At 36.6% G+C, this 22913-nt stretch overlaps 3 protein-coding genes across 18 annotated transcripts; 1 reads left to right on the forward strand and 2 right to left on the reverse strand.

Moving 5' to 3' along the window:
• Nucleotides 1-8: 8 nt before the first annotated feature.
• On the reverse strand, nt 9-10313 carry LOC135165285 (cartilage oligomeric matrix protein). Of its 2 annotated transcripts, none has more exons than XM_064126419.1 (15): nt 10023-10313; nt 7337-7510; nt 6986-7212; nt 5797-5980; nt 5219-5307; nt 5058-5124; nt 4738-4957; nt 3802-4053; nt 3026-3143; nt 2572-2727; nt 1999-2380; nt 1533-1886; nt 1202-1429; nt 473-982; nt 9-197 (listed from the first exon to the last, which is right to left on the reverse strand). In XM_064126419.1, exons 1-15 carry the CDS (start codon nt 10102-10104, stop codon nt 118-120), a joined length of 3123 nt encoding a protein of 1040 aa, XP_063982489.1. In that variant the 5' UTR covers nt 10105-10313; the 3' UTR covers nt 9-117. The 2 variants fall into 2 exon arrangements, with proteins under 2 accessions (XP_063982489.1, XP_063982488.1); XM_064126418.1 differs by lacking the exon at nt 10023-10313 and adding an exon at nt 7728-8088.
• On the forward strand, nt 5379-22912 carry LOC135165297 (cuticle protein 19-like). Of its 6 annotated transcripts, XM_064126452.1 has the most exons (7): nt 16999-17139; nt 17212-17354; nt 18901-19013; nt 19266-19421; nt 21288-21386; nt 21473-21734; nt 22112-22912. In XM_064126452.1, the coding sequence occupies exons 5-7, from the start codon at nt 21376-21378 to the stop codon at nt 22394-22396; spliced, it is 558 nt and encodes a 185-aa protein (XP_063982522.1). In that variant the 5' UTR covers nt 16999-17139; nt 17212-17354; nt 18901-19013; nt 19266-19421; nt 21288-21375; the 3' UTR covers nt 22397-22912. The 6 variants fall into 6 exon arrangements, with proteins under 6 accessions (XP_063982518.1, XP_063982522.1, XP_063982523.1 ...); XM_064126448.1 differs by lacking the exons at nt 18901-19013; nt 19266-19421 and adding an exon at nt 5379-5763 and having other exon boundaries at nt 16958-17139; nt 21288-21343; XM_064126453.1 differs by lacking the exon at nt 18901-19013.
• Nucleotides 11492-18925, reverse strand: LOC135165293 (adipokinetic hormone/corazonin-related peptide receptor variant I). 10 transcript variants are annotated; one of them, XM_064126438.1, is made up of 8 exons: nt 18692-18925; nt 14193-14454; nt 13813-13961; nt 13640-13745; nt 13258-13465; nt 12912-13098; nt 12639-12771; nt 11492-11971 (listed from the first exon to the last, which is right to left on the reverse strand). In XM_064126438.1, exons 2-8 carry the CDS (start codon nt 14433-14435, stop codon nt 11663-11665), a joined length of 1335 nt encoding a protein of 444 aa, XP_063982508.1. In that variant the 5' UTR covers nt 14436-14454; nt 18692-18925; the 3' UTR covers nt 11492-11662. The 10 variants fall into 10 exon arrangements, with proteins under 10 accessions (XP_063982508.1, XP_063982509.1, XP_063982506.1 ...); XM_064126439.1 differs by having other exon boundaries at nt 18537-18925; XM_064126436.1 differs by having other exon boundaries at nt 18475-18925.
• Nucleotide 22913: the final 1 nt, after the last annotated feature.

Genomic DNA, 22913 nt, shown 5'->3' on the forward strand with positions numbered 1-22913 from the left:
TCATTACATTTGTGTTCTCTCATTTCATGTCTCACTATTATTTATTTAAAAAATAGATTCATTGGATTTAAATATATTAGTCTCTCATTTTTTCTTCTGGAGTCTCTTCCTTCTTTATTAATACTTGGGCGAGTCAATCCCGACTTTCGATTGAAGACCTGATGGAAGCTCGTCGTAAACGATCTTGGGAACTGTTTCTATAATTGAAAAATATCATACATAAGTCATTTTGGAAGTAATAAAATCGTTGAAAAGGTTGGAAGGGTGGAAAGTAATAGTGATTTTCGTTTCATCAGCCTTAAAAAATGTTGAACGTCAACTGGCAGGGACAGGTGAAGGCTAAGTTGTTTCTATTTTACCTTCACGACTCTTTGCCTCCTTTTTATTCTTCTCAAAAGACATTAATAACATATATCTGAACTTCAACACTCGCTCATCCTTTAAAAAAATTAAGAAATAATTATCAACTGACCTCTGCAGCTGTACTGCAAATGTGACCACCTAATCATCTCCTGGGAGAAGCAGAAGACCCCTAATCTGCCTCCCTTGAGTACAGAATTGAAAATATTCCCAGAGTCAGCGACAGTCTTCTCCCCTTGATAAATCCAGAGCCTGATGAGTCCAATCCTGGGCCTGTGGAGCAACTCCCATCTGTAGGAGGTCTTCTCCTTCCATCCAACATTCTGCGGGTCCTTCCAGAGGAGAGTTACTTGGCTAGGTGTGCTCTCCGTGTGCCAGAGGCTGTTTCTGAGCTCTCGGCCAGGTCCCGTCTCGGAGTCAACGAGTTTCAGCTGAATTCCAGGCTCGGCAACCGCTCTGAAGGGCTCAGAACGCCAGTAGGTCTGCGGACTCTTCTTCCACATCACCACGTAGAATTTACGATTGTTCTGGTAGGCAAATACGAAGCCTATATAGTCGTCGTCGATGTCTGTGTTGACGAACATTGTGCCTTCGTAGTTTACGCCGGCAAATTTGTCAAGTCCTGATTAATGGAAAAGAAGGAATTCATTAAGGGATAAAATTGAGCCACGATGGGAAAGTTGGCAAAAGAGTCAGAGAAATGTTGCAGTGCCAGCACGTAATTCTATGGATGAGTATATTTTTCGGAGGGAATTGGAAAGAACAATTAGAAGGTTTCTCTTTCTCTTCCATTTAGATTTCAAAAGGCCTTTTTTTTGTGTGAGAAAAAAAATGCATTTACCAATGGCAATCCCAGGATCACTGTTGATAGTCTGTGTAATCTCCGCTCCATCATCGTGAATCAGCCAATTGGGATCGACCTGAGCATCTCCAACTGGATCCAAGGCAATCGTCTCGTATTTTCTAAAATCTGTTGTCCAGATCTGACTGTTGTTCGGACAATTGTCGTAAGGATTCGCTATCGTATCATTGTCGTTGTCATCCCAGCAGGCATCACCACTAGGCCCACCTATTTTTATTGCATCAAATAAGTTAGAGATTTGAAATTCGTCTTTAAAATTTAAAGGAAACCCCAATATAAATGAGATTCGTAGGATGCCAATGTGAAGTACCTTTCGTGGTTTCCTGTCGTGGATTGTATACATAAGGACAGTTATCGACGAAATTAGAGACCCCATCACCGTCGATATCGTCGTCACAGGCATCTCCCTTTCCGTCATTATCCGTGTCACGTTGATCAGCATTGGGCACATCTGGACAGTTATCGATGTCATCCTGATATCCATCTCTATCCCTGTCACGATTATTATCGCAGGCGTCACCAACTCCATCCCTGTCCGTGTCGTTCTGATTGCGATTGGCAACCGCTGGACAATTGTCACACGCATCTCCTACTCCATCACCATCTCTGTCGTACTGGTCCTCGTTTTTGACATAGGGACAGTTGTCGTTGTCATTCAGAAGGCCTGAAATCACGAAAATCAACATTTTTTAAGACAAGGATGGATTGGAAAAATCTACAGATTTTTGTTTACTTGATCAATCTTGAATTAGCGAGCCTTTTTGTGAATTTCTTACCATCATTATCGATGTCTGGATCACAGGCATCTCCGAGCTCATCTCCATCGGTGTTTCTCTGGTCCGGATTGTAGACGGAGGGACAATTGTCGCAAACATCCCCGACGTCGTCTTTTCGGTCGCGATCGGTGTCTTCTTGCTCTCGGTTCGCGTCGAGAGGGCAGTTATCCGAGGAATTTAGGACACCGTCATCATCGGCATCGTCGTCGCAGGCGTCTCCTATGCCGTCACCGTCTGCGTCCTCCTGACCACTGTTGGGGACGTAGCGACAGTTATCAGCTTCGATTATTTCACCGTCGCTTCTGAGCTCTTCGTCTGGATGTCCATCGTTGTCGGTGTCTAAACCGCAGACGTAACCGTCTCCAGCCCATCCGACTTGACACTAATAATTATTAATTCATTGATTTATTTTTTATGGAATTAGGGGATGTTGTTATTAAGTGATTGTGAAAGGGAATGGAATTGTATAATGATCAACATTGGATCCTTGAGTAAGAGAATTATAACGGGACCAATGTGTAATATATTTGTGTGTTGATAAATATGAAACTAAAATTGAAAGAGAGGAATTACCTGACAAGTGTATTCAATATTTGGTACGATACATTTGCATGAAGCCCGTTCATGGCATACGGTAACTCTATCAGCGCAGACGTTACCCGCCTCGTGACATCCAACTGATTGATTGCCTCTGAAGCCTGGAAGGCATGGCCCACACCTAGACGAACCCTGTAATCAGGTGAAAAATTTTAGTGGATCCAAAAAATCGGTCAGGATGCTTAGAGTTGAGGATCAAACAAACTGTGAGACCGTTTAGGATTGACGGCCATATAGTCGTAAGGATCGTTTGACACTCAAAATAATTTAGCTGTCAATTTCGAACGTCCTTGAGGGTCATTTTATTTTTGTGACACTTTGACCCTCAACCTCGAACATTTTCAAGAGTCGTTTGATCCTCAACGAAAAAAAAAGAAAAAACTAGTAATTCTTCCAACTAAAATTCTCTCAATGCATTCCTGGAACATACCTCAGTATTTATGCACTGGGAATTGGGTACGCATCCCCCATTTCGTCCATCGTTGCACTCGTTGATGTCCACACATCCAGCTCGTGAGCCTCGGAAGCCCGCAGGACACTGTATGCATCTATCGACGGGCAGCAGGCATTTACACGGAATTTGGGTGGGTAATTATTGACTTATTTATTCATTGCCCATCCACCCAGCCATTCTCTCACTCCATTCAATTCCCCTTCTATCTGACTCATCTTCGTGTTCAATTACTCGAGATAATAGTACTATTGACTTCATCAAAATCATCAATTAAGTTTTTTTTTTATCTCGTTCTAATTAAAAGGGAAAGAGGGGCGTAATAATTAAATTCGGGATTTCATCTTATTTTCATAATCTTTTTCCTTTCGAATAGCTTTTTTATGTAATTACAAGTATTATTTAAGTACAAGTAGAGAAGTTTGAGTGCAAAGTGACGAAAAGAAGAAAAATTAAGTGTTTTTTTGTAAATTAAGAAAACTTTAAAAATGATTTGATGAAATGAGAAAGTAAAAAAATGAAGCATATGTTTTTTGTTTGATAATACGAATTATCGACGAGCCTGTGTCAGAAAAAAATTGTTGATGATATTGTGAAAAATTTATCAATTTTTTCTCATTTCATCCATGAAAAAAAAATTATAGAAACATCAAAATTCTCCCGAAAAAATTTTTTTTCACACATCGTTTTTGGATAATTTCAAGTGCTCATTGATATGGAATTTCTAATAATTGTTCCAGGTTGGACGGTCGCACCTGTAAGACCCCGGTGTGTTCTTGCACTCCTGCTGTGGTCCACATGGATTGTGGAGATCACATTCATCGACATCGCGACACTCGGAGCCGACTAAAACGAAGCCCGATAAGCAACCTTGGCAGCGATAATAGGGATGATCTACGTGGGGATGACAAGAGCCGCCGTGGCCACATGGGTTCCTCTCGCAGTGATTGATAATCCGGCTGCAACGCTCACCGTCACCAGTGTAACCTGGTGGACATGGTCCACATCTGGGATAAAAAAATGATTTTAAAGTAGGTTGGCTCTTTACCCTAAACATTCTTCAAAATCGTTTGTCTCCTAACACTGAAGATCTTTGAGGGTCCTTTGACCTTCATTTTTAAAAAATCCCTAGTAATCCTGATGTCATGTTCTGGGGTTGAGTATTATAGAGGGTACTCATTGGCCATTTTCATTCACGAATTTTGAAATAGTATAAAAAAAGGACCAAATGAAAGTCAACCCCATATGAAATTTTAGAAAATCAGAAGAAATGCCAAAACAACAGGACAATGAACAAGGAACAAATACATTCACTAGGATGATAAAAACCGTTGCATTAAAAACCCAAATGTCAACTATTTTAATTCTAAACCAAATTTAGTACTCTCCAAAATTCGCTGCAGAAAGGGAGTTCCTTGAAAAACAACACAAAATATAATGACAAACGTAAATTCAATAGTCACGGTTTCAAGTCTAAATAAAAATAAAACTCGAGTAGTGTTTATTTCAAACGTTTCTGTCTTATCTCTTCAACACATGTGAGCTTTCCCTTATCCATTGTTCTGCTGAACAAAGAAGCCTGGAATTGGCCGAGAGCAAAACTGCGACACGACATGCTCTCTTTTTTCTTCATTTTTTGTTTCCCTCTTTCTCTCATGTTTTACTATTTCCCGTTTCCCTGTTCACCTCACCTGTAACCTCGACTTGAGTCTTCACACCTCACCCCCTGGAAGCACGGATTCTCCTGACAAGTCCGAACCCTCTCACACTGAATTCCATTGCCCATCCAACCTGGCGGGCACACACAGGTGGGACCTGTAGCTGTATCTCTGCAGACCGCTGCTGCATGGCAGGGGGGTGGATTGTAACTGCAGGTTGGACGCGGTGGGGGTGGAGGTGTCGTCGGCATTACTAAAATAAAACGCAAATCTCCCATTTAATATCTAATAAACTACGGATTAGTCAGCAGTGTTGATAAATATTATTTCCACATTCAGAAGATCTATTTTACCGATAAATCCGGGCTTGCAGGCATTACACTCTTCAACGAGTTTCCTGATGTATCGAGTCTCCTGAGTCTGTAAAGAAATAAAATGAAAATTAATAATTGAGTAGAAGAGAGAAGAAAACACAAAAGGGTTTTTTCATTGTAATAATATTTTTGCAGCTCACATTTATCTGAAGTTCTTCCCAAATTCGTTTCGTAAATTCAATGAGCGAATTCAGAGTTTTAATCAGCGTTCGTTCACCAACACAACCGTCTGAAAATAAAATAAAATTCCGCGATTGGTTATACGCCAAAAAGAAGGCACCACTAGTCGTGCGATAGTCCGCCATGTGTTGGTGCACTATTGGGCGCCAAAAATGCCGGACAACAACGCACGACGCGGTCGCATCCCTCTTACAACACCGAAAAAAGGGTAGAAAAAGGCCGATGGAGTGGTGAATATCAATGAACAATGGATTCAACTACATGAACAGTAATAATTAGAGAGAATTTATAACTGAGAACAAGACAATTTGAAACATTAAGGTGAGGTTCCCTTTAATCACAGTGAAGCAAGTGATTGGAAGCATCAGTTGTCTATAATTATGGAAGTATTGAAGACAATGTGTTCTTTCAAGTGGTTGAGTGTGTTAATTATCGAGTTGTACCTTCGCGTGAACAGAATAATAGCGGTGATGATGTATCCAGAGGTGCTGAAATTGGTCGAAGAGTGAGTCAATTAATTACTAAAGTATTCACTTACTTATCTCATCGATTGTGTGGATACTGGGTTGATCCCCCCGTCTCCTCACTCTTGTGGAGACATTGGCAGTCGGAAAATCGTAGTCAACGTCGTGGAGATTGTTTGTGACACATTCTGCTTGCTTCCAACCGTCACGTATCCTGGAGCTCCTGTAGATCTTGGGACTGTATTTTCTGTCCCTGAACTGGGAACAACAATATGACTTATTTCCTTCAGATGAACATAAATTAATTAACGATTATTGAGCCCAACTGGTGAGATAAAGAAAATAAGGAAACGCAGGAGCTGTATTATTTTGAAGCCATCTGAGGAACTAGTGGATTTAGGGAAAAAAGCCATGAAATATTTTTTGACAACAATTGTCCTGCCTACAACAATAGTTTTATGACATTTAACCATAAACATTAATTTCTGAGATATCTGCCAAATAATAAATTATAACTTGTTCGTTTCTAAGCTAAATACAACAACTCACGAATTAATTCTTCAATGTCAGAAAGTTGACGAAAAATTTCGATTTTATTTATCACAAGAAAGGCTCGCGAGTTCGTTAAAAGTGAAAATCTTGATAAATGAAATTTTCACGTAAACAAAAACATCGAAATGCCTAGTGGGCGCATACGTTTTGATCCCTCAATCTCTTCGTTCCATATTTAGAATCTGGTCCATCCCACGAGAATTCACTGGTCAGAGACTCTCTGTACCTTCCTTTAGTTTATGCACTCTTATGCTGTTATTCGTGTTTTATTTATCATGATGAAAATCAGGGGAGGGCAAGGGAAGACAAGCTGTGAAATCTCGCGGATACGCCCATATGTGTCCCACTAAGATTGGGAAATCGGATTTCTAGGTTAGTCTGTTTATCGAGTGCGTGGGTGAACCGTCGAGCATGTAGATCGACTATTTGCATGATTAATTTAATTGTTTTTTCCAATTTTCTCATTCCTAAATATTCGTGCATCATCTAACGATCCACGAGAGCATCTTTCTCTCTCAATAACTCAATAACGGTATAGGGAAATTTATCAATTTGTTTTTGCATTTTGAAGACATTTTTTAAGCTGCCAACTGAGATGTGACAAATATCAATAATTAACCTGAACTTGACTTTCTCACGCTTCAGGGAGTTCTAACCAGGGTGTCACCAGTGCTGAGTCTTGACGGATTTTTATGATGATTATTGATTTACCACTTGAAACGTTGATTCTTCAAGTCCCTGCTCCATAGCATCTCTAAATGTTGTATTCAGGGGAAGCTCTCCAATCAGATGACAGTCCACGTACACATCGATTTTGGAATTCGGCTTCTTCTGGTGGATCATGAAGACTATGTTCCTCTTAGGTTCCGAGGCATTCACGTCACTGATTTCTATCTGCTGTCTTCCATCACTCTTATCCGCTACAGTCTCCAGAAATACTAGAAAAAAATATCATTTTTCCTGCGGAAACCTTTCACATTGAACTTTAACAAAATCCAGATGACTATGCTTATGACTTTTTTTGACATTGAAAGAAAAACAAAGTCTCGTGACATTAATTACCTCTTTTTGAAATAGTATCAAACATAAGTAAAAATTTTGTTTTTGGGTGGCCATACTTGGCGGCTACCAGAGTCTGTTTCCCCACGTGATGACTGAACTTTTTCTCCTTGGGATGTCTCACAACTATTGCGAAGACATCGTCGTACTGTGCTTCCTCGAAACTCCGAGTTAAAGCTACAAGAGAAAATCACTCTATTAGCAAAAATAAAATCAAGTTCACTTCAACGCGACTACATTTGAAAAATCTTAATCGTCTATCTGCTTTCACACTCTTCCATTCTATTTTTATTTTTAAAAATGGGAGGAAAGGTGAACGCACAGATTGAATCCTTGAATGTCCTTATTTATCCCCTCACTTTCATGAATTCCTAAGTGAGATGGGTGCACTTACGCCAAAATCTTTTTTTAGGAAAGTGGATTTCTCGTAAAAACAGTCTCTTTAAAATGAAGCTAAAATCGGGCGGGTTTTTACCGAAACACTTCGGCAATGATTGTGACTCATCGGTCATCGGTCAACGGTCACCAGCCGAATTCTTCAGACCATCATCCCCCTCAACAGTTACTTCGCAATTGGTGTTCAACGGAAAATTTCACCGTAACGTATCATAAACCATCAATAAAACTCAACAAATTAAATTACCAATAAAATTAATAATTTAATATAAATTTGTATTTCAACGTTAACTCATTATAAATTCATTGTAGAAACCGCATTGAAATTGACCACGCGTATTAAATAAAATTAATATTCGTTTGGTGTGATAATCTTTGGATTTTCCTGGTCCACCCTAAATTCTGCACCAAATCCCTCAACTAAGACTGTCTTGGAGATACATTCCAAATAACGAAGCAAAGTTAAAGTGAAATTGCATAAATGCCATCATTTCATGAAGACGAATAGACAATAATCATTATTCTAATTGAGAAATTATTTATAAATATTTCTAATGTATTCATCATCCACTCAATGCACAAATGATTCATTAAAGCCCTTGAAACCTCACGTTAGTCACTCGGATAAGTGACTGAATCAAAGGTGAAAAAATATATCATTGCATCATTTGGATGGAATCAGTAACGCCAGTCTCTCAGCATCATCACACCTCCTATGGTAATTAGAACAATTGTGAGTCCTGCGTGGGTCCACGAGTGTTGGATAATAATGAACCCACAGAAACAATTATCAAGGGTAAAAAGAAAATGATAAAATGATTTTTCACACCACTCTATACATTTATTAAATGAAAAAATCGTTTTTCCGCAACTTTCCGTTAATTGATGAATGGAAATTGAATAGGGGCATTTGTCAACGATAAATACCGTGTAAAATTCAATGATTCAAGACTTTGACCTAAATACTGAATTGCCCAATAAATACATCCCATTCGTAACGATTCGTTGAAAACCCCAAAGAAACCCGAGTAATTACAATTTCCCTTTTAGTAATCTTACGAACTATGGACCAAATGCGTTCACCGCATCGTTACCTATTTGAGTACAACCGTTATAACCGCGAGGTGATACCAACATTTGATGAATAATGACGTTCTACAACTTTGCGTGAATACAGAATATGTTTGTGAAGGAGAAAACTAGTGAAATTGATAGCTAGGCAAAAATCTCATAAAATATTTTTTGTAGAGAATGAAATTTCAGAGAAAAAATTTATTATTAACTCTTTCCTCTGAATCCAATCTTTTTTTCGAAATTTGCAAAATAAAATGAGATCTCGAGAATTAAAGACTTTTATTTTTAACAATTTTGTTAATTAGCTAATTATTTTAATGATCAATAGTATTAAGATAAAATGGTATGTGAAATTTTTGTGAAAAAGTGTTCATCATCAAAAATGTTCCAGCAAAAAAGATGTCCAATTTTTCCTGAATTCAACAAATTCATTGTGTTGCTTATGTTCTTCAATTCTCTTCATTTATTCCCATTAGTTGTTGATAAAACAATAATAGAGTTGATTGAACTCATAGTGTGACCCTGGCTGCAAGCAACTACGCAACTACCGGAATTTTCTCGCAAAGGGGAGACTGGTTCTCGCTTTTTGGTTGCGTGTTAGATGCTGCAATGTTGTTCTCGTTATTTTGTTTATTTTTATTTTATATTTTTCGAGAAAAGCCTTCTGTGACCCGGTGGGAGAGAAATGGAGGGCTTTCGAAAGCCACTCCATCGTTAACATAAGGAACGTTATAAATATACTGAGTGTTATGTTTCCGTGAATAATAATAGACAGTTGGTCTGCGCTGGAGAAGAAATATCTTCATTTGTGGAGAATTCATTAAAAATCGCAGCATTTCATCTACAGCTTCCTGAATAAATTTCTTCCAATCATTAAATCTTCCATACAATCAGTTATTGATAAATTAACTGCTCATACCAATCCATGCTTTATTAATTAATTGCAAGTAACATTTATAAAATTGCCTGGAAAACTTTAAAAATTCTTCATCATTGAAAAAAGAGGTTTGACGTTGAAATTTCTATTTTTTTGACCTAAAAAAATTATCTTTATTAGCAACTTGACCCTTCCGAAGAGTTATCAGCCGGATCTTCCTCGAAAGTATGAGAGAATACGCGAAAAGAAATTCAGCTAAAATTCTAACACAAAATTAGTGGACATTTGATTGATTTCAATTTTTTGATTTTCATTAATTCGATTTATTATTTTATTGATTACCTTCATCGTACGTAATTGCTATAACAAGAACCGAAAAGGTCGTCAGTAGGAGGGCTGTTGCAACCCCCCTGAGTCCCACCATCACGATAGAATAATTAAAAAATGTCAATGATTTATCCAATGCACTGATTTTTCAAATTTAATACATTCAATTCGGAATTTAATCGATGGGTTTTAACGATTAAAAAATACTTTTCACACAATCATGTAATGCAGTTTACTTGGCACTGTGCCTCATAGAGTGCGAGACGCGTGCGGTGAACGGTCAGTGTCGGCACTGGGCCTCAGGAACTCAATCCACTGAGTTTTATACAGCGCCCACGATTATTCTCATGCATTCATTTTTATTTATTTTTACTTTTATTTAGTTTTTCTGGGATGTCATGGGTAAATGGGGAGAGTGAACATGTGGAAATGATGGGATTATTTGTTAGCTCCGGGAATTGAAAAATTGAAAAATTCTTCTTTGAAATTGAAGTTAAAAATAAAGTTATTGGAACAAATAGTAAATTAGGCATTCCTCTTGCTCGGATCACTATGATTCCGGACGATATATCTTTCGTCATTTTAGGAAAACAATTGTCAATTTGTTCTGCTGAAACACTACGCATTAATGAATATGTTTTCATTAATTTGTTATTGCAAAAATGATATGCAGGTGGCTGTGTCTTTGATGAAGTTTGTTAATTGATTCATTTCTTGAATAGTGAATAATTTATTAGAATCTTTTGTTTAGCAGAAATTATCTCTTTATATTAAGAAAAAATTACAAGTTATATTTTTATTCTTACCTGAATATCCAGAAATTCTTAATCTTGAATAATTAGAAATGCGCCTCAAAGTGGATGAGAATACGTGGGAAGTAGTTCTGCCCACGAAGTTAAAGTCACACCATCTTTAATTGCTATTAAATGAGATCAAAATCGAAATCAAAGACGGAAAAAAATCAGTAGATTCTTAATAAACTCACCACCATTTTAACGAGAAGGTCTTCTTGCAGTCCAGACGGTCTAGAACCCCACGCAACTCAAATAATTTAAACATTCTCCTTATAATTCAACAATTAGACATTGATTAACTGATTTTGACACTAATTTTGCGAGGGGAACGTTGATAATTTTAGAAATTACTTTGACACACTTAGACAAATGCATTTCTTTTCAATTTTCCTTGAGGGCTCCACTGGTTTAAGGAAGGGATATCAATGGGGTTGTATTATGGAAACGAGTGATTGTAATTCTTCTGTGATGATAAATTCACTCCAAGGAGATTTTATTCCTCACACTTTGCTCCCATTGCCGACTGAAACCAAAATTGCTCAGTATTTTTATTAAACAATTGAAGCCACAGAGAAATCATCCAACGTTTACCCGGTGCCTTATTAATAATGCAATAATGTATATTATTTTTTTCTCAAAAAATTAATTCAAACAATGAATAATCTTTCGAATAAATGATACAATACTCAATGAATTTTCTTCGATCTTTAATATTGATCCAAAAAACCTACAGAAAATCATTAAATTAGTAAAATTAAAAAGCAAAATAATTTGGAAACTAAAAGCTATTCTATCTCTTAATATCAATAATCTATAGAATGATCATCAATTTATTTAATAAATAATAGGTGGGGAATGGCTTCATGTGATGTAGAACTTATTCCGCAATTTCCAAATGATCCAGTGCCACGATAGGGGGTAATACCGTAACAATTGAGATTTAATGAATAGTTGGGGATTCGGTTGATCGCCCTTACTGTCATGATTTATCCCTATGGTGTGTGACAGTTGATTGGCAATATTGAGGGACACATCAGTGTCGGGTGTGTCCTGATTAGGTAGACTGGGCTCACGGGAGCCAGTGCCAGGACGTTTCCACGTCACACGACAGACGACGTTCTCTATCGATATCCTCTTGCCGATTGTTCCACCATGACGGGACGTTGAATTCTGGAAATTTTCATCTTTTCATGTCACACTCGTCAATTTTAATCATTTCATTAAACTGAGGAAATGGATAAATCAACGAAAAGAGTTGAGGAATGAAAAACAGGTGCACTTTCAAGGAAATTTAGTTGCCTTCAATCGGAAAAATGCGGAAAAAATAAGCGGGGCCTTAAAACAAAAAAAAATTGAGCAGTCGAAGAGACTTTATTGTCATCATCAGTGGAAAATGAAAGCGTGGAGTACTGAAAATTTAATAATTAATTAAATTTTTTCAATGCACATGTGGGGAAATAAACAAAAAGTCATTGAAAAAATAATAAAAATCTCGTTTAATTCTAAAAATGATTACAAATTATAAATTATGAGGATTAACTGTCTTTGGCGAACAATAGAATAAATATGTAGTATAAAAAATTGTAGGAAAATCCACTTTAGCGCGCAATCATTGAATTCACATATTACATTTTTCATTGGGAACTTGAGAATCTTCATGAACACAGATCCTTTTGCTTCGCTAACTACTATCAGTCGACAAGTCTTACAGACAGAGATAGTGGTGTTACCCGAGTCTCTAGTGTGGGTGCTCTCATGGATTTCTACAAGTGTTATTCAATGAATGAGAAAGAAGGAAAATAGTAGAAGAGAAAATTGCAGGTGGTTTGGAACTCACTTTTGCGTTTGTCCGGATGTTGAAGGCACCGTAGACGATAGGGTTCATGCAGGAGTTGGTGCAGGCGAAGAGGAAAAGGGCCCTTTGGACACGCTGATCAACACTTTTGGCACTTTTAGGGTCGTACCAATACCTGTGATTGACAAATGGAGGAAAATTAGCAATCGGGGAACATGAGAGATAAATAAGATTATTCAATGTTCACATGAGGCTGAAGTCAATGGACTTACAAGTGCGATGTTTAACTAGGAAAGTAAGAGACTAAAGACTCACCAAATAGACATGATATAGTAAGGTGTCCAGCAAACGAAAAAAACGAGGACAATAATGATGGTCATCTTGAGTGTCCTTATCTTAGCCCTTCCCAGAAAGCCCAACGACGACCTCCGTATTTTGTCTGTATGTGAAACAATCGTTCGTTGTTGGTTCAACTTTTTCACTCGATAATCGTGATGAAGTTCTGTATGATCATTGCACGATAATTATGAGTGCTGACTATTGGTGTCTGAATGAGTGATTTCTGATATATTCAACTGATACTCAAGTGCAGACAAAAAAAAATCTGAAATTGAATTTTTATTCTCTGCATGACACTGATACTCCTCTCAACACTACTCACCGTGCACAGACTCACGGGACTTTTTGTATATCTCAAGAAGAATACTTGAGTAAGTAAAAATTATGACTATCAGGGGGACACAGTACGTCATGATCATCCCGAAGAGAGAGTACGTCAGCTCGTGACCGCCTGTTGGAAATGAGTTCAGGGTGATACATTGCTCGTACCAGGTGTAGTTAGGATGTACCTCAACGTGAAAAATTATCATCTAGAAGTAGGAAGATGAGCAGTTCGATTAGGGAGATATTAAAAATGTCTTAATTGATTAAATTGGTAATCGAACAATTTTCAACCCTTGACTATTGGATTTTACTGGTGAGAGTTCTCCATCATATCAATCTTATCATGCTATTTTCGAATGCAAGCAATCGATAAAACTAACCTGAGGTGCTGAACAAAGAATCGCCCCCATCCAGGCCCCGACGAGCATTATTTTTCCCCTTCTGTCAACATCCGTTAGCAGAAGGGGCCTCAGAACCGCGTAATACCTTAACGAACCGAGAAAAACATGTTAGAGCAATAATCACTTGAATTTTCATAGTTTTTAACGCCTACCTGTCAACGCTGATGCAAATGAGGATAAATGACGACAAATAAATTCCGAATATTCGGAAAAACGCCATAATCCGGCACATGGAATCCCCAGCTCTCCATGAGACTGTTATTGCCCAGCCGATCTCCAGTGGCATCATTAAAACGGCCACCTGAGAGAATCAGATAAATCATCGAAGAGCTGTTATCGTACGCAGAGAAAAGCTAAATAAAGATTATCTAGAAATTTGGCAAATTCTTTTCTACCAAAATAAAAGGTGAGATGTTTTGAAAAACTTATCATTCTACACAAACTATTGATTATTTTTTTGGGGGGGGGGGGGGGTTTCACTCAAATTTATTAGCAGTGATATCCCCATAATTTTAAAACATCATTATCTCACCATTAAATCTGCCACCGCCAGGTGCAACAGCATCGTATTAATCCTGGAGCGATTTGATCTCCTCCTCTGGAGGATCAAGAAGAGAACCGTACTGTTTCCAATTATCGAGATGACCATCAGGATACTGTAGGTGATGATGCTCACCATGTGACCCTCATTAAACCTCATGTCAATGGGGAGTTCCATGTCAGTTTGGTTCAGGATAGTTGACAAATTGCTAAGGGATGCTTGGGATTTCTCCATTGTTGATACGGAATGTCAACTGAAACGAATAAAAAAAATAACCCCATTGAATTTACAGTCAAAATGAAGGTTCAAAAGTTTTTCAACGATTTTTTCTACAATGAATGTTAATTCTAAGTAATAAAAAAATGAAAGTTTTTTATTTGTTTTCAATTTCTTATTAATTTTCAGTGTGGTATCTGTTTATTTCTGACGGGGAGGGTCGGAAAGGTGAGAGTGTAAAACCACTTCGTCAATTCAGAGCGATAATTCCAGTCACGTTTCTGATTATTGGTAGCGAATAGCAGAACTCCTGGTAATTCTTCTCTATTTTCGGTTTCGAATGAGAATTGAGGTGTTGTGAAATAAAGTAAAGTCAATCGATCGTGAAAAAGCCTGGAAAATCCAGTGGCTACGGTTGTCATCCTCATGATAAATATTTACGCATTCCTGGGTGGAGGATTTATTTAGAGGACTACAGGTTCAATTGTTGTGAGCATCATTGTCAATCCAAAAATAAAAATTTCAGAATGCAATTCCACAAATTTTTAGGTGATTGTAAAAAAAATTTGTTATAATTTAATACAAAGACACTACGAAGAGGAAGATAAATACTATCGCAATAAGGGAACAATTGTTATATCGTCAATTTTTTTCATGTTTCATTGTTGAATAAATGCAAAGAAATTATATATTCGTTTGTTGGTACAAAAAATTCTTTTATCAAAACACGAGTGAAAAAAAATTATCAAATCAATGGGAAAGTGGTAAAAAAAATTATAGATCAGGCGGTAAATGCGGAGATAACAAAAGGTACTCATTATTAATAGCTCTTAATTGAGAAGGTCTGCAGAGCCCGGTTACCAAAATTGCAAACTCAAGAGAAAAAATATTGTTATTGTTAATCGAGTCAGAGTTAATCACTACCATCTTGTTGCCTCTTTGGCAAGGATTGGAATAATTAGCGATCCCGGTTGAACTTATAAGACAAAAATACAAGATTTCGATCATGTGCTATTGTCCATGATACTACCGAGAGCGTTTAAAATTAATAGCTAATTTGACACAATTCAACTGCTCGAAATCATGGACTACGAAAAAATTTGCAAATGCCGCTCACCATAAGTACATTGAAGAGATATGTAAATATCTAAAAGCGTGTCATTTCAAAATTTCAAGTACGTAATCTTTTTAATTAAAATAATGTGTATGAATTGGAACATGAAGATAGTGTAAATAACCGACCTCTGAGATTTCAGAACTTTAAACAAATAAAATAACAAAAAAAATCAATAGGAAAATTAAATTTGGTATAGTATTTATCAGCTTAGCTGATTGTCTGAAAATTATTCGATTCGTCACAAAAGACAATTGAACGATTTGGACAAACAAACATTAGAATTTCGCCAACAAAAGTAATGCAAAAATTTTTTTTCGTCATCTTATAAATTTATTCAATATTTCACTTACGGATTAACTCAGCAAAGTGGATATAACAAATTATCCAATCATTTTGGCTTTTTGCAAAAAATATTTCGCTCACAAAAACATTAACTTAACTTTAAACAAGACGAAACCGCATCGTTGACTTCTGAATTTTAACTTTTCTTTTTTAGAATGAAACTCAACATATTTTTCGTGTGTTTATTTCACATTAATAATATAAATTGAAATGATTCTTATGTTATTTAAAAAATCGAAATTCACGATTGGAATGATTTTTTATGATTTTTAGTCACTATTGGGAGATGAGGGTATGCTAGCACCTCGCAAAGAAATTGAAATCCTCTCTTGTTGGGGTGTCCGCCACCACTGGCTCTCAGCCACTTCACATTTTCCCCCGATAAACCATCTAAATAAAAATCGGAAGGCGCCCGCGCACCACCTCAAGCTGTTACGCTGAATTAGTGTTGATAGTGAACACATCTATTCCCAAGGCTTCAAATCAGAATCGTCAGTTTGATAACATCCCCTTCCTTGCGCTTCATTAAATAAAATTCATTTTTTTTCGATCCTTCGGTGTAGTTTAACACAAATAATGAACGAAAAATACGAATGGGAAGAAATACTAATGATCTAGCGCTGTTTTCACTGATTTTAGATGGAACTCAGATGGAGTAATCAGGATACTTTGATCAGATTAATCATTGTGATGAATCAGCCAAAAGTGATTGTTTATTCAAGAATCAGAGAGCTGATTGATGATCTGAGGGCAAATGATTGGCAGTTATGAAGTCATACTGAAAGAAAAAATTAGTTGTGTCGAAATTAGAAAGATAAAATAAAAAATCGATAAGCATTTCTCAGGAGAAAAACTGCCAAAACTCTTGGATATCCTCCACTCTCAGAGAATTTCAAACTTAAAATTTTCCACTCGCTGCTTCGGTCCTTGATTTACTGGACTTGACCTATAAGAGGGAGAAAGAAGACGAGAATTTTGAGTGATATTTTATTGATAATCAAGGGTTATCAACATGGCCAGGATTTTTGCAATCGCTTGGAAATTATCATAGCTAATTTTTAACGAACATCATTCATTTCAGATGATTTTCCGGGCTTTCACTGGCGATTATGCAAGAGATGGAGAATTCACCATGAGGCGGATGGCCCCCAGCTCTGGCATACACCAGAGGTAAATTATTTTCGATCAATTGCGATTGAAAACAGTGTGTGTATTCAGGCTGTCTTCATCTTGAAGTGGATCGATGTAAACTGAGTGTTGGATGTGAGTTCAAAGTTCGTAAATTAAACATTTCATTACTCGATTCGACTGATAACATTCGACACTCGAAAATAGATGAAAACTAGTGAAGTATTGAGGTTCAGTCTCCTAGAGGAGGAATGGAAGAGTTGAGTCACGTCACGGTGTGACAGTTTTGACAATTCCCTCGGTGATGATTTTCTTGTGGTCAATATGATTGAGGGGAAAAATTCTCAATGGTAATTATCTCAAGCATTGGACTCTAATAAGTAATAGTGGATTTTGCCCGAGAAAAATAAAGAGTTAGAGATCCTTTTCTGGATAAAAACAAGATAAATTCTCCTTGGTATCGTCGTAGATCAGCCCAGCGGGCGTCCAATAATCCTAATTTATAGCTGTTCTAACGATCATTGTGTCTGCAACGGTGAATTATTGACACTTGTTACTGAATGAGATACAATCGTCTTCGTTTCGACAATTGCAATTACGTTGAGCCGCGTAACAAGAGCGCAATTAGGCAAAGCAGGAAAATTTTCTTTTCATTATTTATTTTCTCCTGTTATTATTTTTTTATTCGTTGGAACCTACTATCTTGATTCTCGTTATATGAAGAATGTCCTTGGTAAAATCCTTCGTCTGACATTCTCATTTCTGCTCTGACACTGCCCCCTATCCACCACTGATGGACCCTATTTTTTTCTCCCATGAACTTGACAGAAATATCACAGATAAGGTTTTTATGAGAGACATTTTTTGTTTGCTCGATTAAACAAAAGAATTCTAGCTCCTGGTGGCTAGTTCAATTTATATAAAAAAATTAGATAATTAAGTTTTCCTCCATTGAAAAATATATCCAGATGAAATCAGTTTGAATATTATTTTTCTACGAGTTTTAAAAGGTGCCCTACAACTTCTGTATTAAAAAAAACAAAGCAAAGTTTTTTCTACAAGTGATTAATTATTTCAATGATTGACTTATAAATATTGTAAAAAAAGTAGACATCCAAAGACTTTTTGTTTTTTCTTTTAACCTAAAATCGTTCATTATCAAGAGACATTAAAAGTTAAATACAGTCTCCTGACCACTGCCCCCAACCGGTCGAAACTGACCCTTATAAAAATTTCAAATCCAAAAATCATTAAAAAATCATGAGAAAACTTTCCCTGTCACTTCACATTCACTCTCAATACCTCAAAGATTCACTCACCTCGGTGATAACTATTCTATGTTTTGAAAAATCCGATGGGAGAACTTCTTGGACGATGAAAAATCTCAAAACTTTTATTTTATAAGGAAAATAAATGACAACCACGAGGGGCCTGGGCTCTCACCCTCGAATATAATTACGTTTCACTCACTTCTAAATCGGAGGTAGAAGAAATTCATAGAATTCCATCGGGATTTCATATGTCTACTTCACCTTTAAATCTAACTTCCCAAGCAAAACCAGAAAAATTCACTCAAAATTTTTTTCACAAATAGAAAATTATCCAACGTTTTTTTAAGGTAAAAATTTGATTCTTATTTTATTTATTCATGAATTCATGATTTCATTTAATTATTCATTTATCTTACGAAATAATTTCACAATGATCTTCCGTCTGAAGTCTCGTGCGCGATCGACAATCGACGTTGCACTGATGGAACAAATAAGAGACCGGGTAGAGACACGCGCTATTTGTTTTCTTATTTTTCCCACGTCACTACTGTATTAAAAACGTTAAATTAATATTTTTTTATTTTATTATTTACAACTCTGAATCGGTGATTCACGTGAACCCTAGGTGTTTAAATCATCGATCCAGACATGACAGATTGATTGGCCGAACTACGTCTGAAGGGTTCAATTAAACGTCTTTGTGGCACCGGTCTCTTGGACATTGACACGATGCTCCAGGTCAAGTGTCAAATGATCACTGATAGCGGCGGAGAGAGACAAAAACCCGAGGGACGGGAGGAAACTGGATGCTCCTCATTAACAATGTGTTTCCAGTTTTTTTTGCATGATTAACGGGGTCTCGTCGGGGAGTAATCAGTTTGTAGTTATTTTCCCTTGTCCAATTTTTAATTCTAGGTTGAGACTCACTTCTTTGGAATGAAACGATAAAACAATGAAGAATATCTTCTGAAATGCTTTTTTTTCTTACAGGAATTGGCCTCAGCATGACGTAGGGTTAATTGAATTTTAAGGTCAGTTTTTTTTACGGGAGAGACGATCGGAGTCATCAGATGGTTCCTGCAAGGATGGGATTTCTAAGGGTTAAAGGTTGTTTTTGACCAAGCAGTCTTGGAGATCAAACGGAAGGTGAATGAAGGGTGAAATTTCCACAGGGTAAAATGGAAGGGAAGAAGAGGATAATTAAAAAGGCCATGTTGGTCCTCACATTGAGTTCCGAACACAACACCACGCCATTGAATATCCCTATGACACTCGTCCTGAAATATCTATACTATCTCTTGGTCCCATAGTCTTCTATAATCTTGCATTCATGAATTATGATCTGTCCTTGACAAATGAATTCAAGAGACACTGGAATTATGGCAACATGAAATGATTTACATATGAGACGAGAGAAACGTCTGCACTGACAGCATTACAAAACAGTTTTTTTTTCGAGCAAGACAAAACGTTTGTTTATCGGAGAGACAGTACCGATTCCCACATATTATTGACGAATCATCTGCATTCAATTCCACAAATTTAGCCAGCACATCATTCCATTTTCTCATTGAGAATAATTCGATTAAGGATTATTGATTTATTGATGATGCGCAAGCAACTCTTCAGTGTCAGATAACCCAAACGGTCAAAATCCAAACGGATTAAATTGTTGAGGGTGGGAGGGAGTGATTAAATGGATTTTTATGGTTTTTCATTTAATGGTGAATTGCATAGACAAAATATTGGAATTTTTCGATGTTGAAGGTGAACTCAATGAATATATCTGACTCGTAATGAAACTGAATCATATTTCATGACGAACTCAAGACGTTTCGATTCATTAATTTTTTGAACAATGAGATAAAAAACATTCAATTTTTTGAAAAATTGAACATTGAAATATCGATAATTATTTAAAATAATTATATAATCTCATTACATTCTATAAAATTCATTTTCCTGGTTTTAAAATTAAATTTTGAAACAACTGCGAATAAGTTTTATTGGAAAAATAGTATTCCGCAAAAAAGGGGATGAAGTACAGAGTAAATAAAAGAAAATTGCTTATGCAATGTTGAACCAATTTCTCCCCTTTGATCTGCACTTCTTATTCAACAATCACTCAGTATTTACGGTATTCACGGGATTCAATACTGAAATTGCGCATTTGCCTGAGTAAGTAAAGCAAAAGTGCTTTTACTTACACGCTCACTGGAGGATGAGCACTTGGGATGGGAAAAAGGTACATAAAAAAACCATACAAACGAGTGAATGTTGCGCGGTATATAAAGATGGGATTGCACCAGGGATGCTGCAATACTCGGGTACACTCAGCAATACAACATACGCTTCAGGTGTTTGGATTTCAATTCCGTGATTTTTTTTTGCACAGAAATGATTGTTTTCCAGGTATTTATTTTCATTTTTTTTCAATTAGTTTTCTCACGTATAATTTTTTATTTTAACCATTTTTTTCAATTAATTATCTACTTCATTTTCAGTTCTAAAATTCAGAAAATTATAGTTTTGTTTTTTCGAACATTTTCTCTTAAACCCACTGATCCTCGAGAACTCCAATTTTGAAAAATAGCACGAGAATAATTTAATTGTTGATGAAACTGTAGGGAGGCGTTTTTCAATCATTAATTAATTATGCAGTGACACTTCAAATTTAAACTGCACGCAATTGATATTAGTAATAATAAATAAATATTGACAATATACAATTCAATAATACCAATTAACCATCGGTACCGTGTTCTCCGAATTTTGAGTGACCATCAATCTTCCGAAACTTCGCAAGGAGAAATATAAACTCGAGTGGCTCGTTACATGAATGTCATAAATGTATGTGTCGTACTGATCATCAAATGTTGAGGTGCGGACTCCTTAAAGGGTACATTATGCAAGAGAAATGTTTTTAATTTTTTTCCGCAATCTAATGGGTGTTTACCCACTCATCGCATTATGTGTAACGTGCAATTTATATTTTTTGTGCTTTGTTCGCAGGTAATAGCAGTCTCTGCATTGATTTTCGTGACGATTGAGGCTCAATTCTATAGGAGGTGATCTAAATAAATTGTCAAGTCGTCGAATAATGGATTTTCGGTTGATAGACAATTTTTCAGAGTTGCAAAAAAATTTTTTTTTGTTGTTTTTTTGTACATTTTTAATTAGTTGTTGATTCTTTCTAGGCCAAGACCATTCAGTCACAGTATTCCTTGTGAAGAAATAGGCCCATCACAGAGCCACTCTCAGCAATTGCCAATCGCCTGTGCATTTGGAATTTCAGACAAGAAGTTAGGAAATGACGAGTTGGAGCCAATTTATGTGAGAGTTTCTTCGCCAATCTCTTACACGCCCCTTCGAAAGACTTCCTCTTTGGTTTATGTTGCACCGCCGATTATTAAATCCTCGGGATCTGTTATTGCGCATCATAACAATCAACAACAACAGGTATTTTGGGAGTGAAAGGATTAAGAAAGGAAATAATTTTTAAAATTTGCTGAAGATTATGTCTGAAATTATACGTAACGAAATCCGTAACGAGGGCGAATCTCGAGGATTTTCGTTTAGAATTTCATTTAACTCATGAATATAAATAGTTTTTAATTATTTCGAATTTAATTTACCAATTTCGCGGATTTTTAGAAAATAATTTGGAAATATTTTTGCCGCATTTTTTGAGCCATTTTTATTGGAATTCTTACAGCAAAAAATAAACGCAAAAGTCTCAGCAGATCTCTCTGTCGTCAACTTTTTATAAAAGAATGCTTTTTGTCTGCTAAAAATATCGGGGATTCCAGTGATCTCTCTCTTTCTCTGTTGCCCAGGAACACCCCAAATATTCTTTCAACTACGGAGTCCTCGATGGGTACACAGGAGACACGAAATCCGCGTGGGAGGAGAGGGATGGTGATATCGTGAAGGGAGAGTACTCCGTGGTCGAGGCTGATGGTTCAATAAGGACTGTCACTTACACAGCTGATGATCTCAATGGATTCAACGCGGTAGTAACAAAAACAAGTGCCCCAAAGCAGCCAATCTCCATCAATTCCATTAAGCAGTTTCTTCCCCTGGCCAGGGGTGAAGTGCACAATATAAAAGTACAAAAATAACCGACTAATCATCAAAATTCTATAGTTAAGTCATAAAACAAGTTCAATTCACTTATCTCCAGCCTCATTGTGATAGATATCTTGAAAACTGGAAGCAATAAAAAAATTGATTTGTTCCTACAAACAATGTTACCATGAAAATTCCGCTATTTCATGTAATTTTTGGGGTATTCATCACGAAGTTGAGGATAAGCTGACTTACCTCGTTTCACTATTTCACTACAAAACTCCATCCAAATGATTGTCATTGGGAATTTGTTCATGATGGAGTCAAAGACTGCGATGGGTAACCAATAAAAACATTGGAACATTGCTTTTGTTACTTTATGGTCAACATATTATTGCTGATTAATCAATAATAGATTTCTTCCTTCGGGAAATTTAGGGAAATTTTGTTTCTTTTGACCACTGAATGCAGAATGTTCATCAGAATGTATTATATAAGTTGTTACAAATATTGTAAGCCCTTCAAAAACTCATCAGAATAAATTTTCCCCATAGTGTCGACAGACTCAAT

This window comes from Diachasmimorpha longicaudata, chromosome 8 (genome assembly GCF_034640455.1).
Source record: "Diachasmimorpha longicaudata isolate KC_UGA_2023 chromosome 8, iyDiaLong2, whole genome shotgun sequence".
Classification (NCBI taxonomy): domain Eukaryota; kingdom Metazoa; phylum Arthropoda; class Insecta; order Hymenoptera; family Braconidae; genus Diachasmimorpha; species Diachasmimorpha longicaudata.

Bases quoted from the DNA above. Each gene is read 5' to 3' on its own strand.
- LOC135165285 (XM_064126418.1), bottom strand. From the start codon at position 7,845: ATGACCGATGAGTCACAATCATTGCCGAAGTGTTTCGGTAAAAACCCG. The intron at 5,125-5,218 runs GTGAGCTGCAAA...ATTTCTTTACAG, and splicing joins GGGAAGAACTTCAGATAAAT to ACTCAGGAGACTCGATACAT. The intron at 1,430-1,532 runs GTACTTCACATT...CAATAAAAATAG, and splicing joins ACGACAGGAAACCACGAAAG to GTGGGCCTAGTGGTGATGCC.
- LOC135165293 (XM_064126438.1), bottom strand. From the start codon at position 14,435: ATGGAGAAATCCCAAGCATCCCTTAGCAATTTGTCAACTATCCTGAAC. The intron at 13,746-13,812 runs GTAGGCGTTAAA...CGGTTCGTTAAG, and splicing joins ATTTGCATCAGCGTTGACAG to GTATTACGCGGTTCTGAGGC. The intron at 11,972-12,638 runs GTGAGTTCCAAA...GAAAATTTCCAG, and splicing joins ACATCCGGACAAACGCAAAA to AATTCAACGTCCCGTCATGG.
- LOC135165297 (XM_064126447.1), top strand. The intron at 21,344-21,472 runs GTGATCTAAATA...GATTCTTTCTAG, and splicing joins GAGGCTCAATTCTATAGGAG to GCCAAGACCATTCAGTCACA. The intron at 21,735-22,111 runs GTATTTTGGGAG...TCTGTTGCCCAG, and splicing joins ATAACAATCAACAACAACAG to GAACACCCCAAATATTCTTT.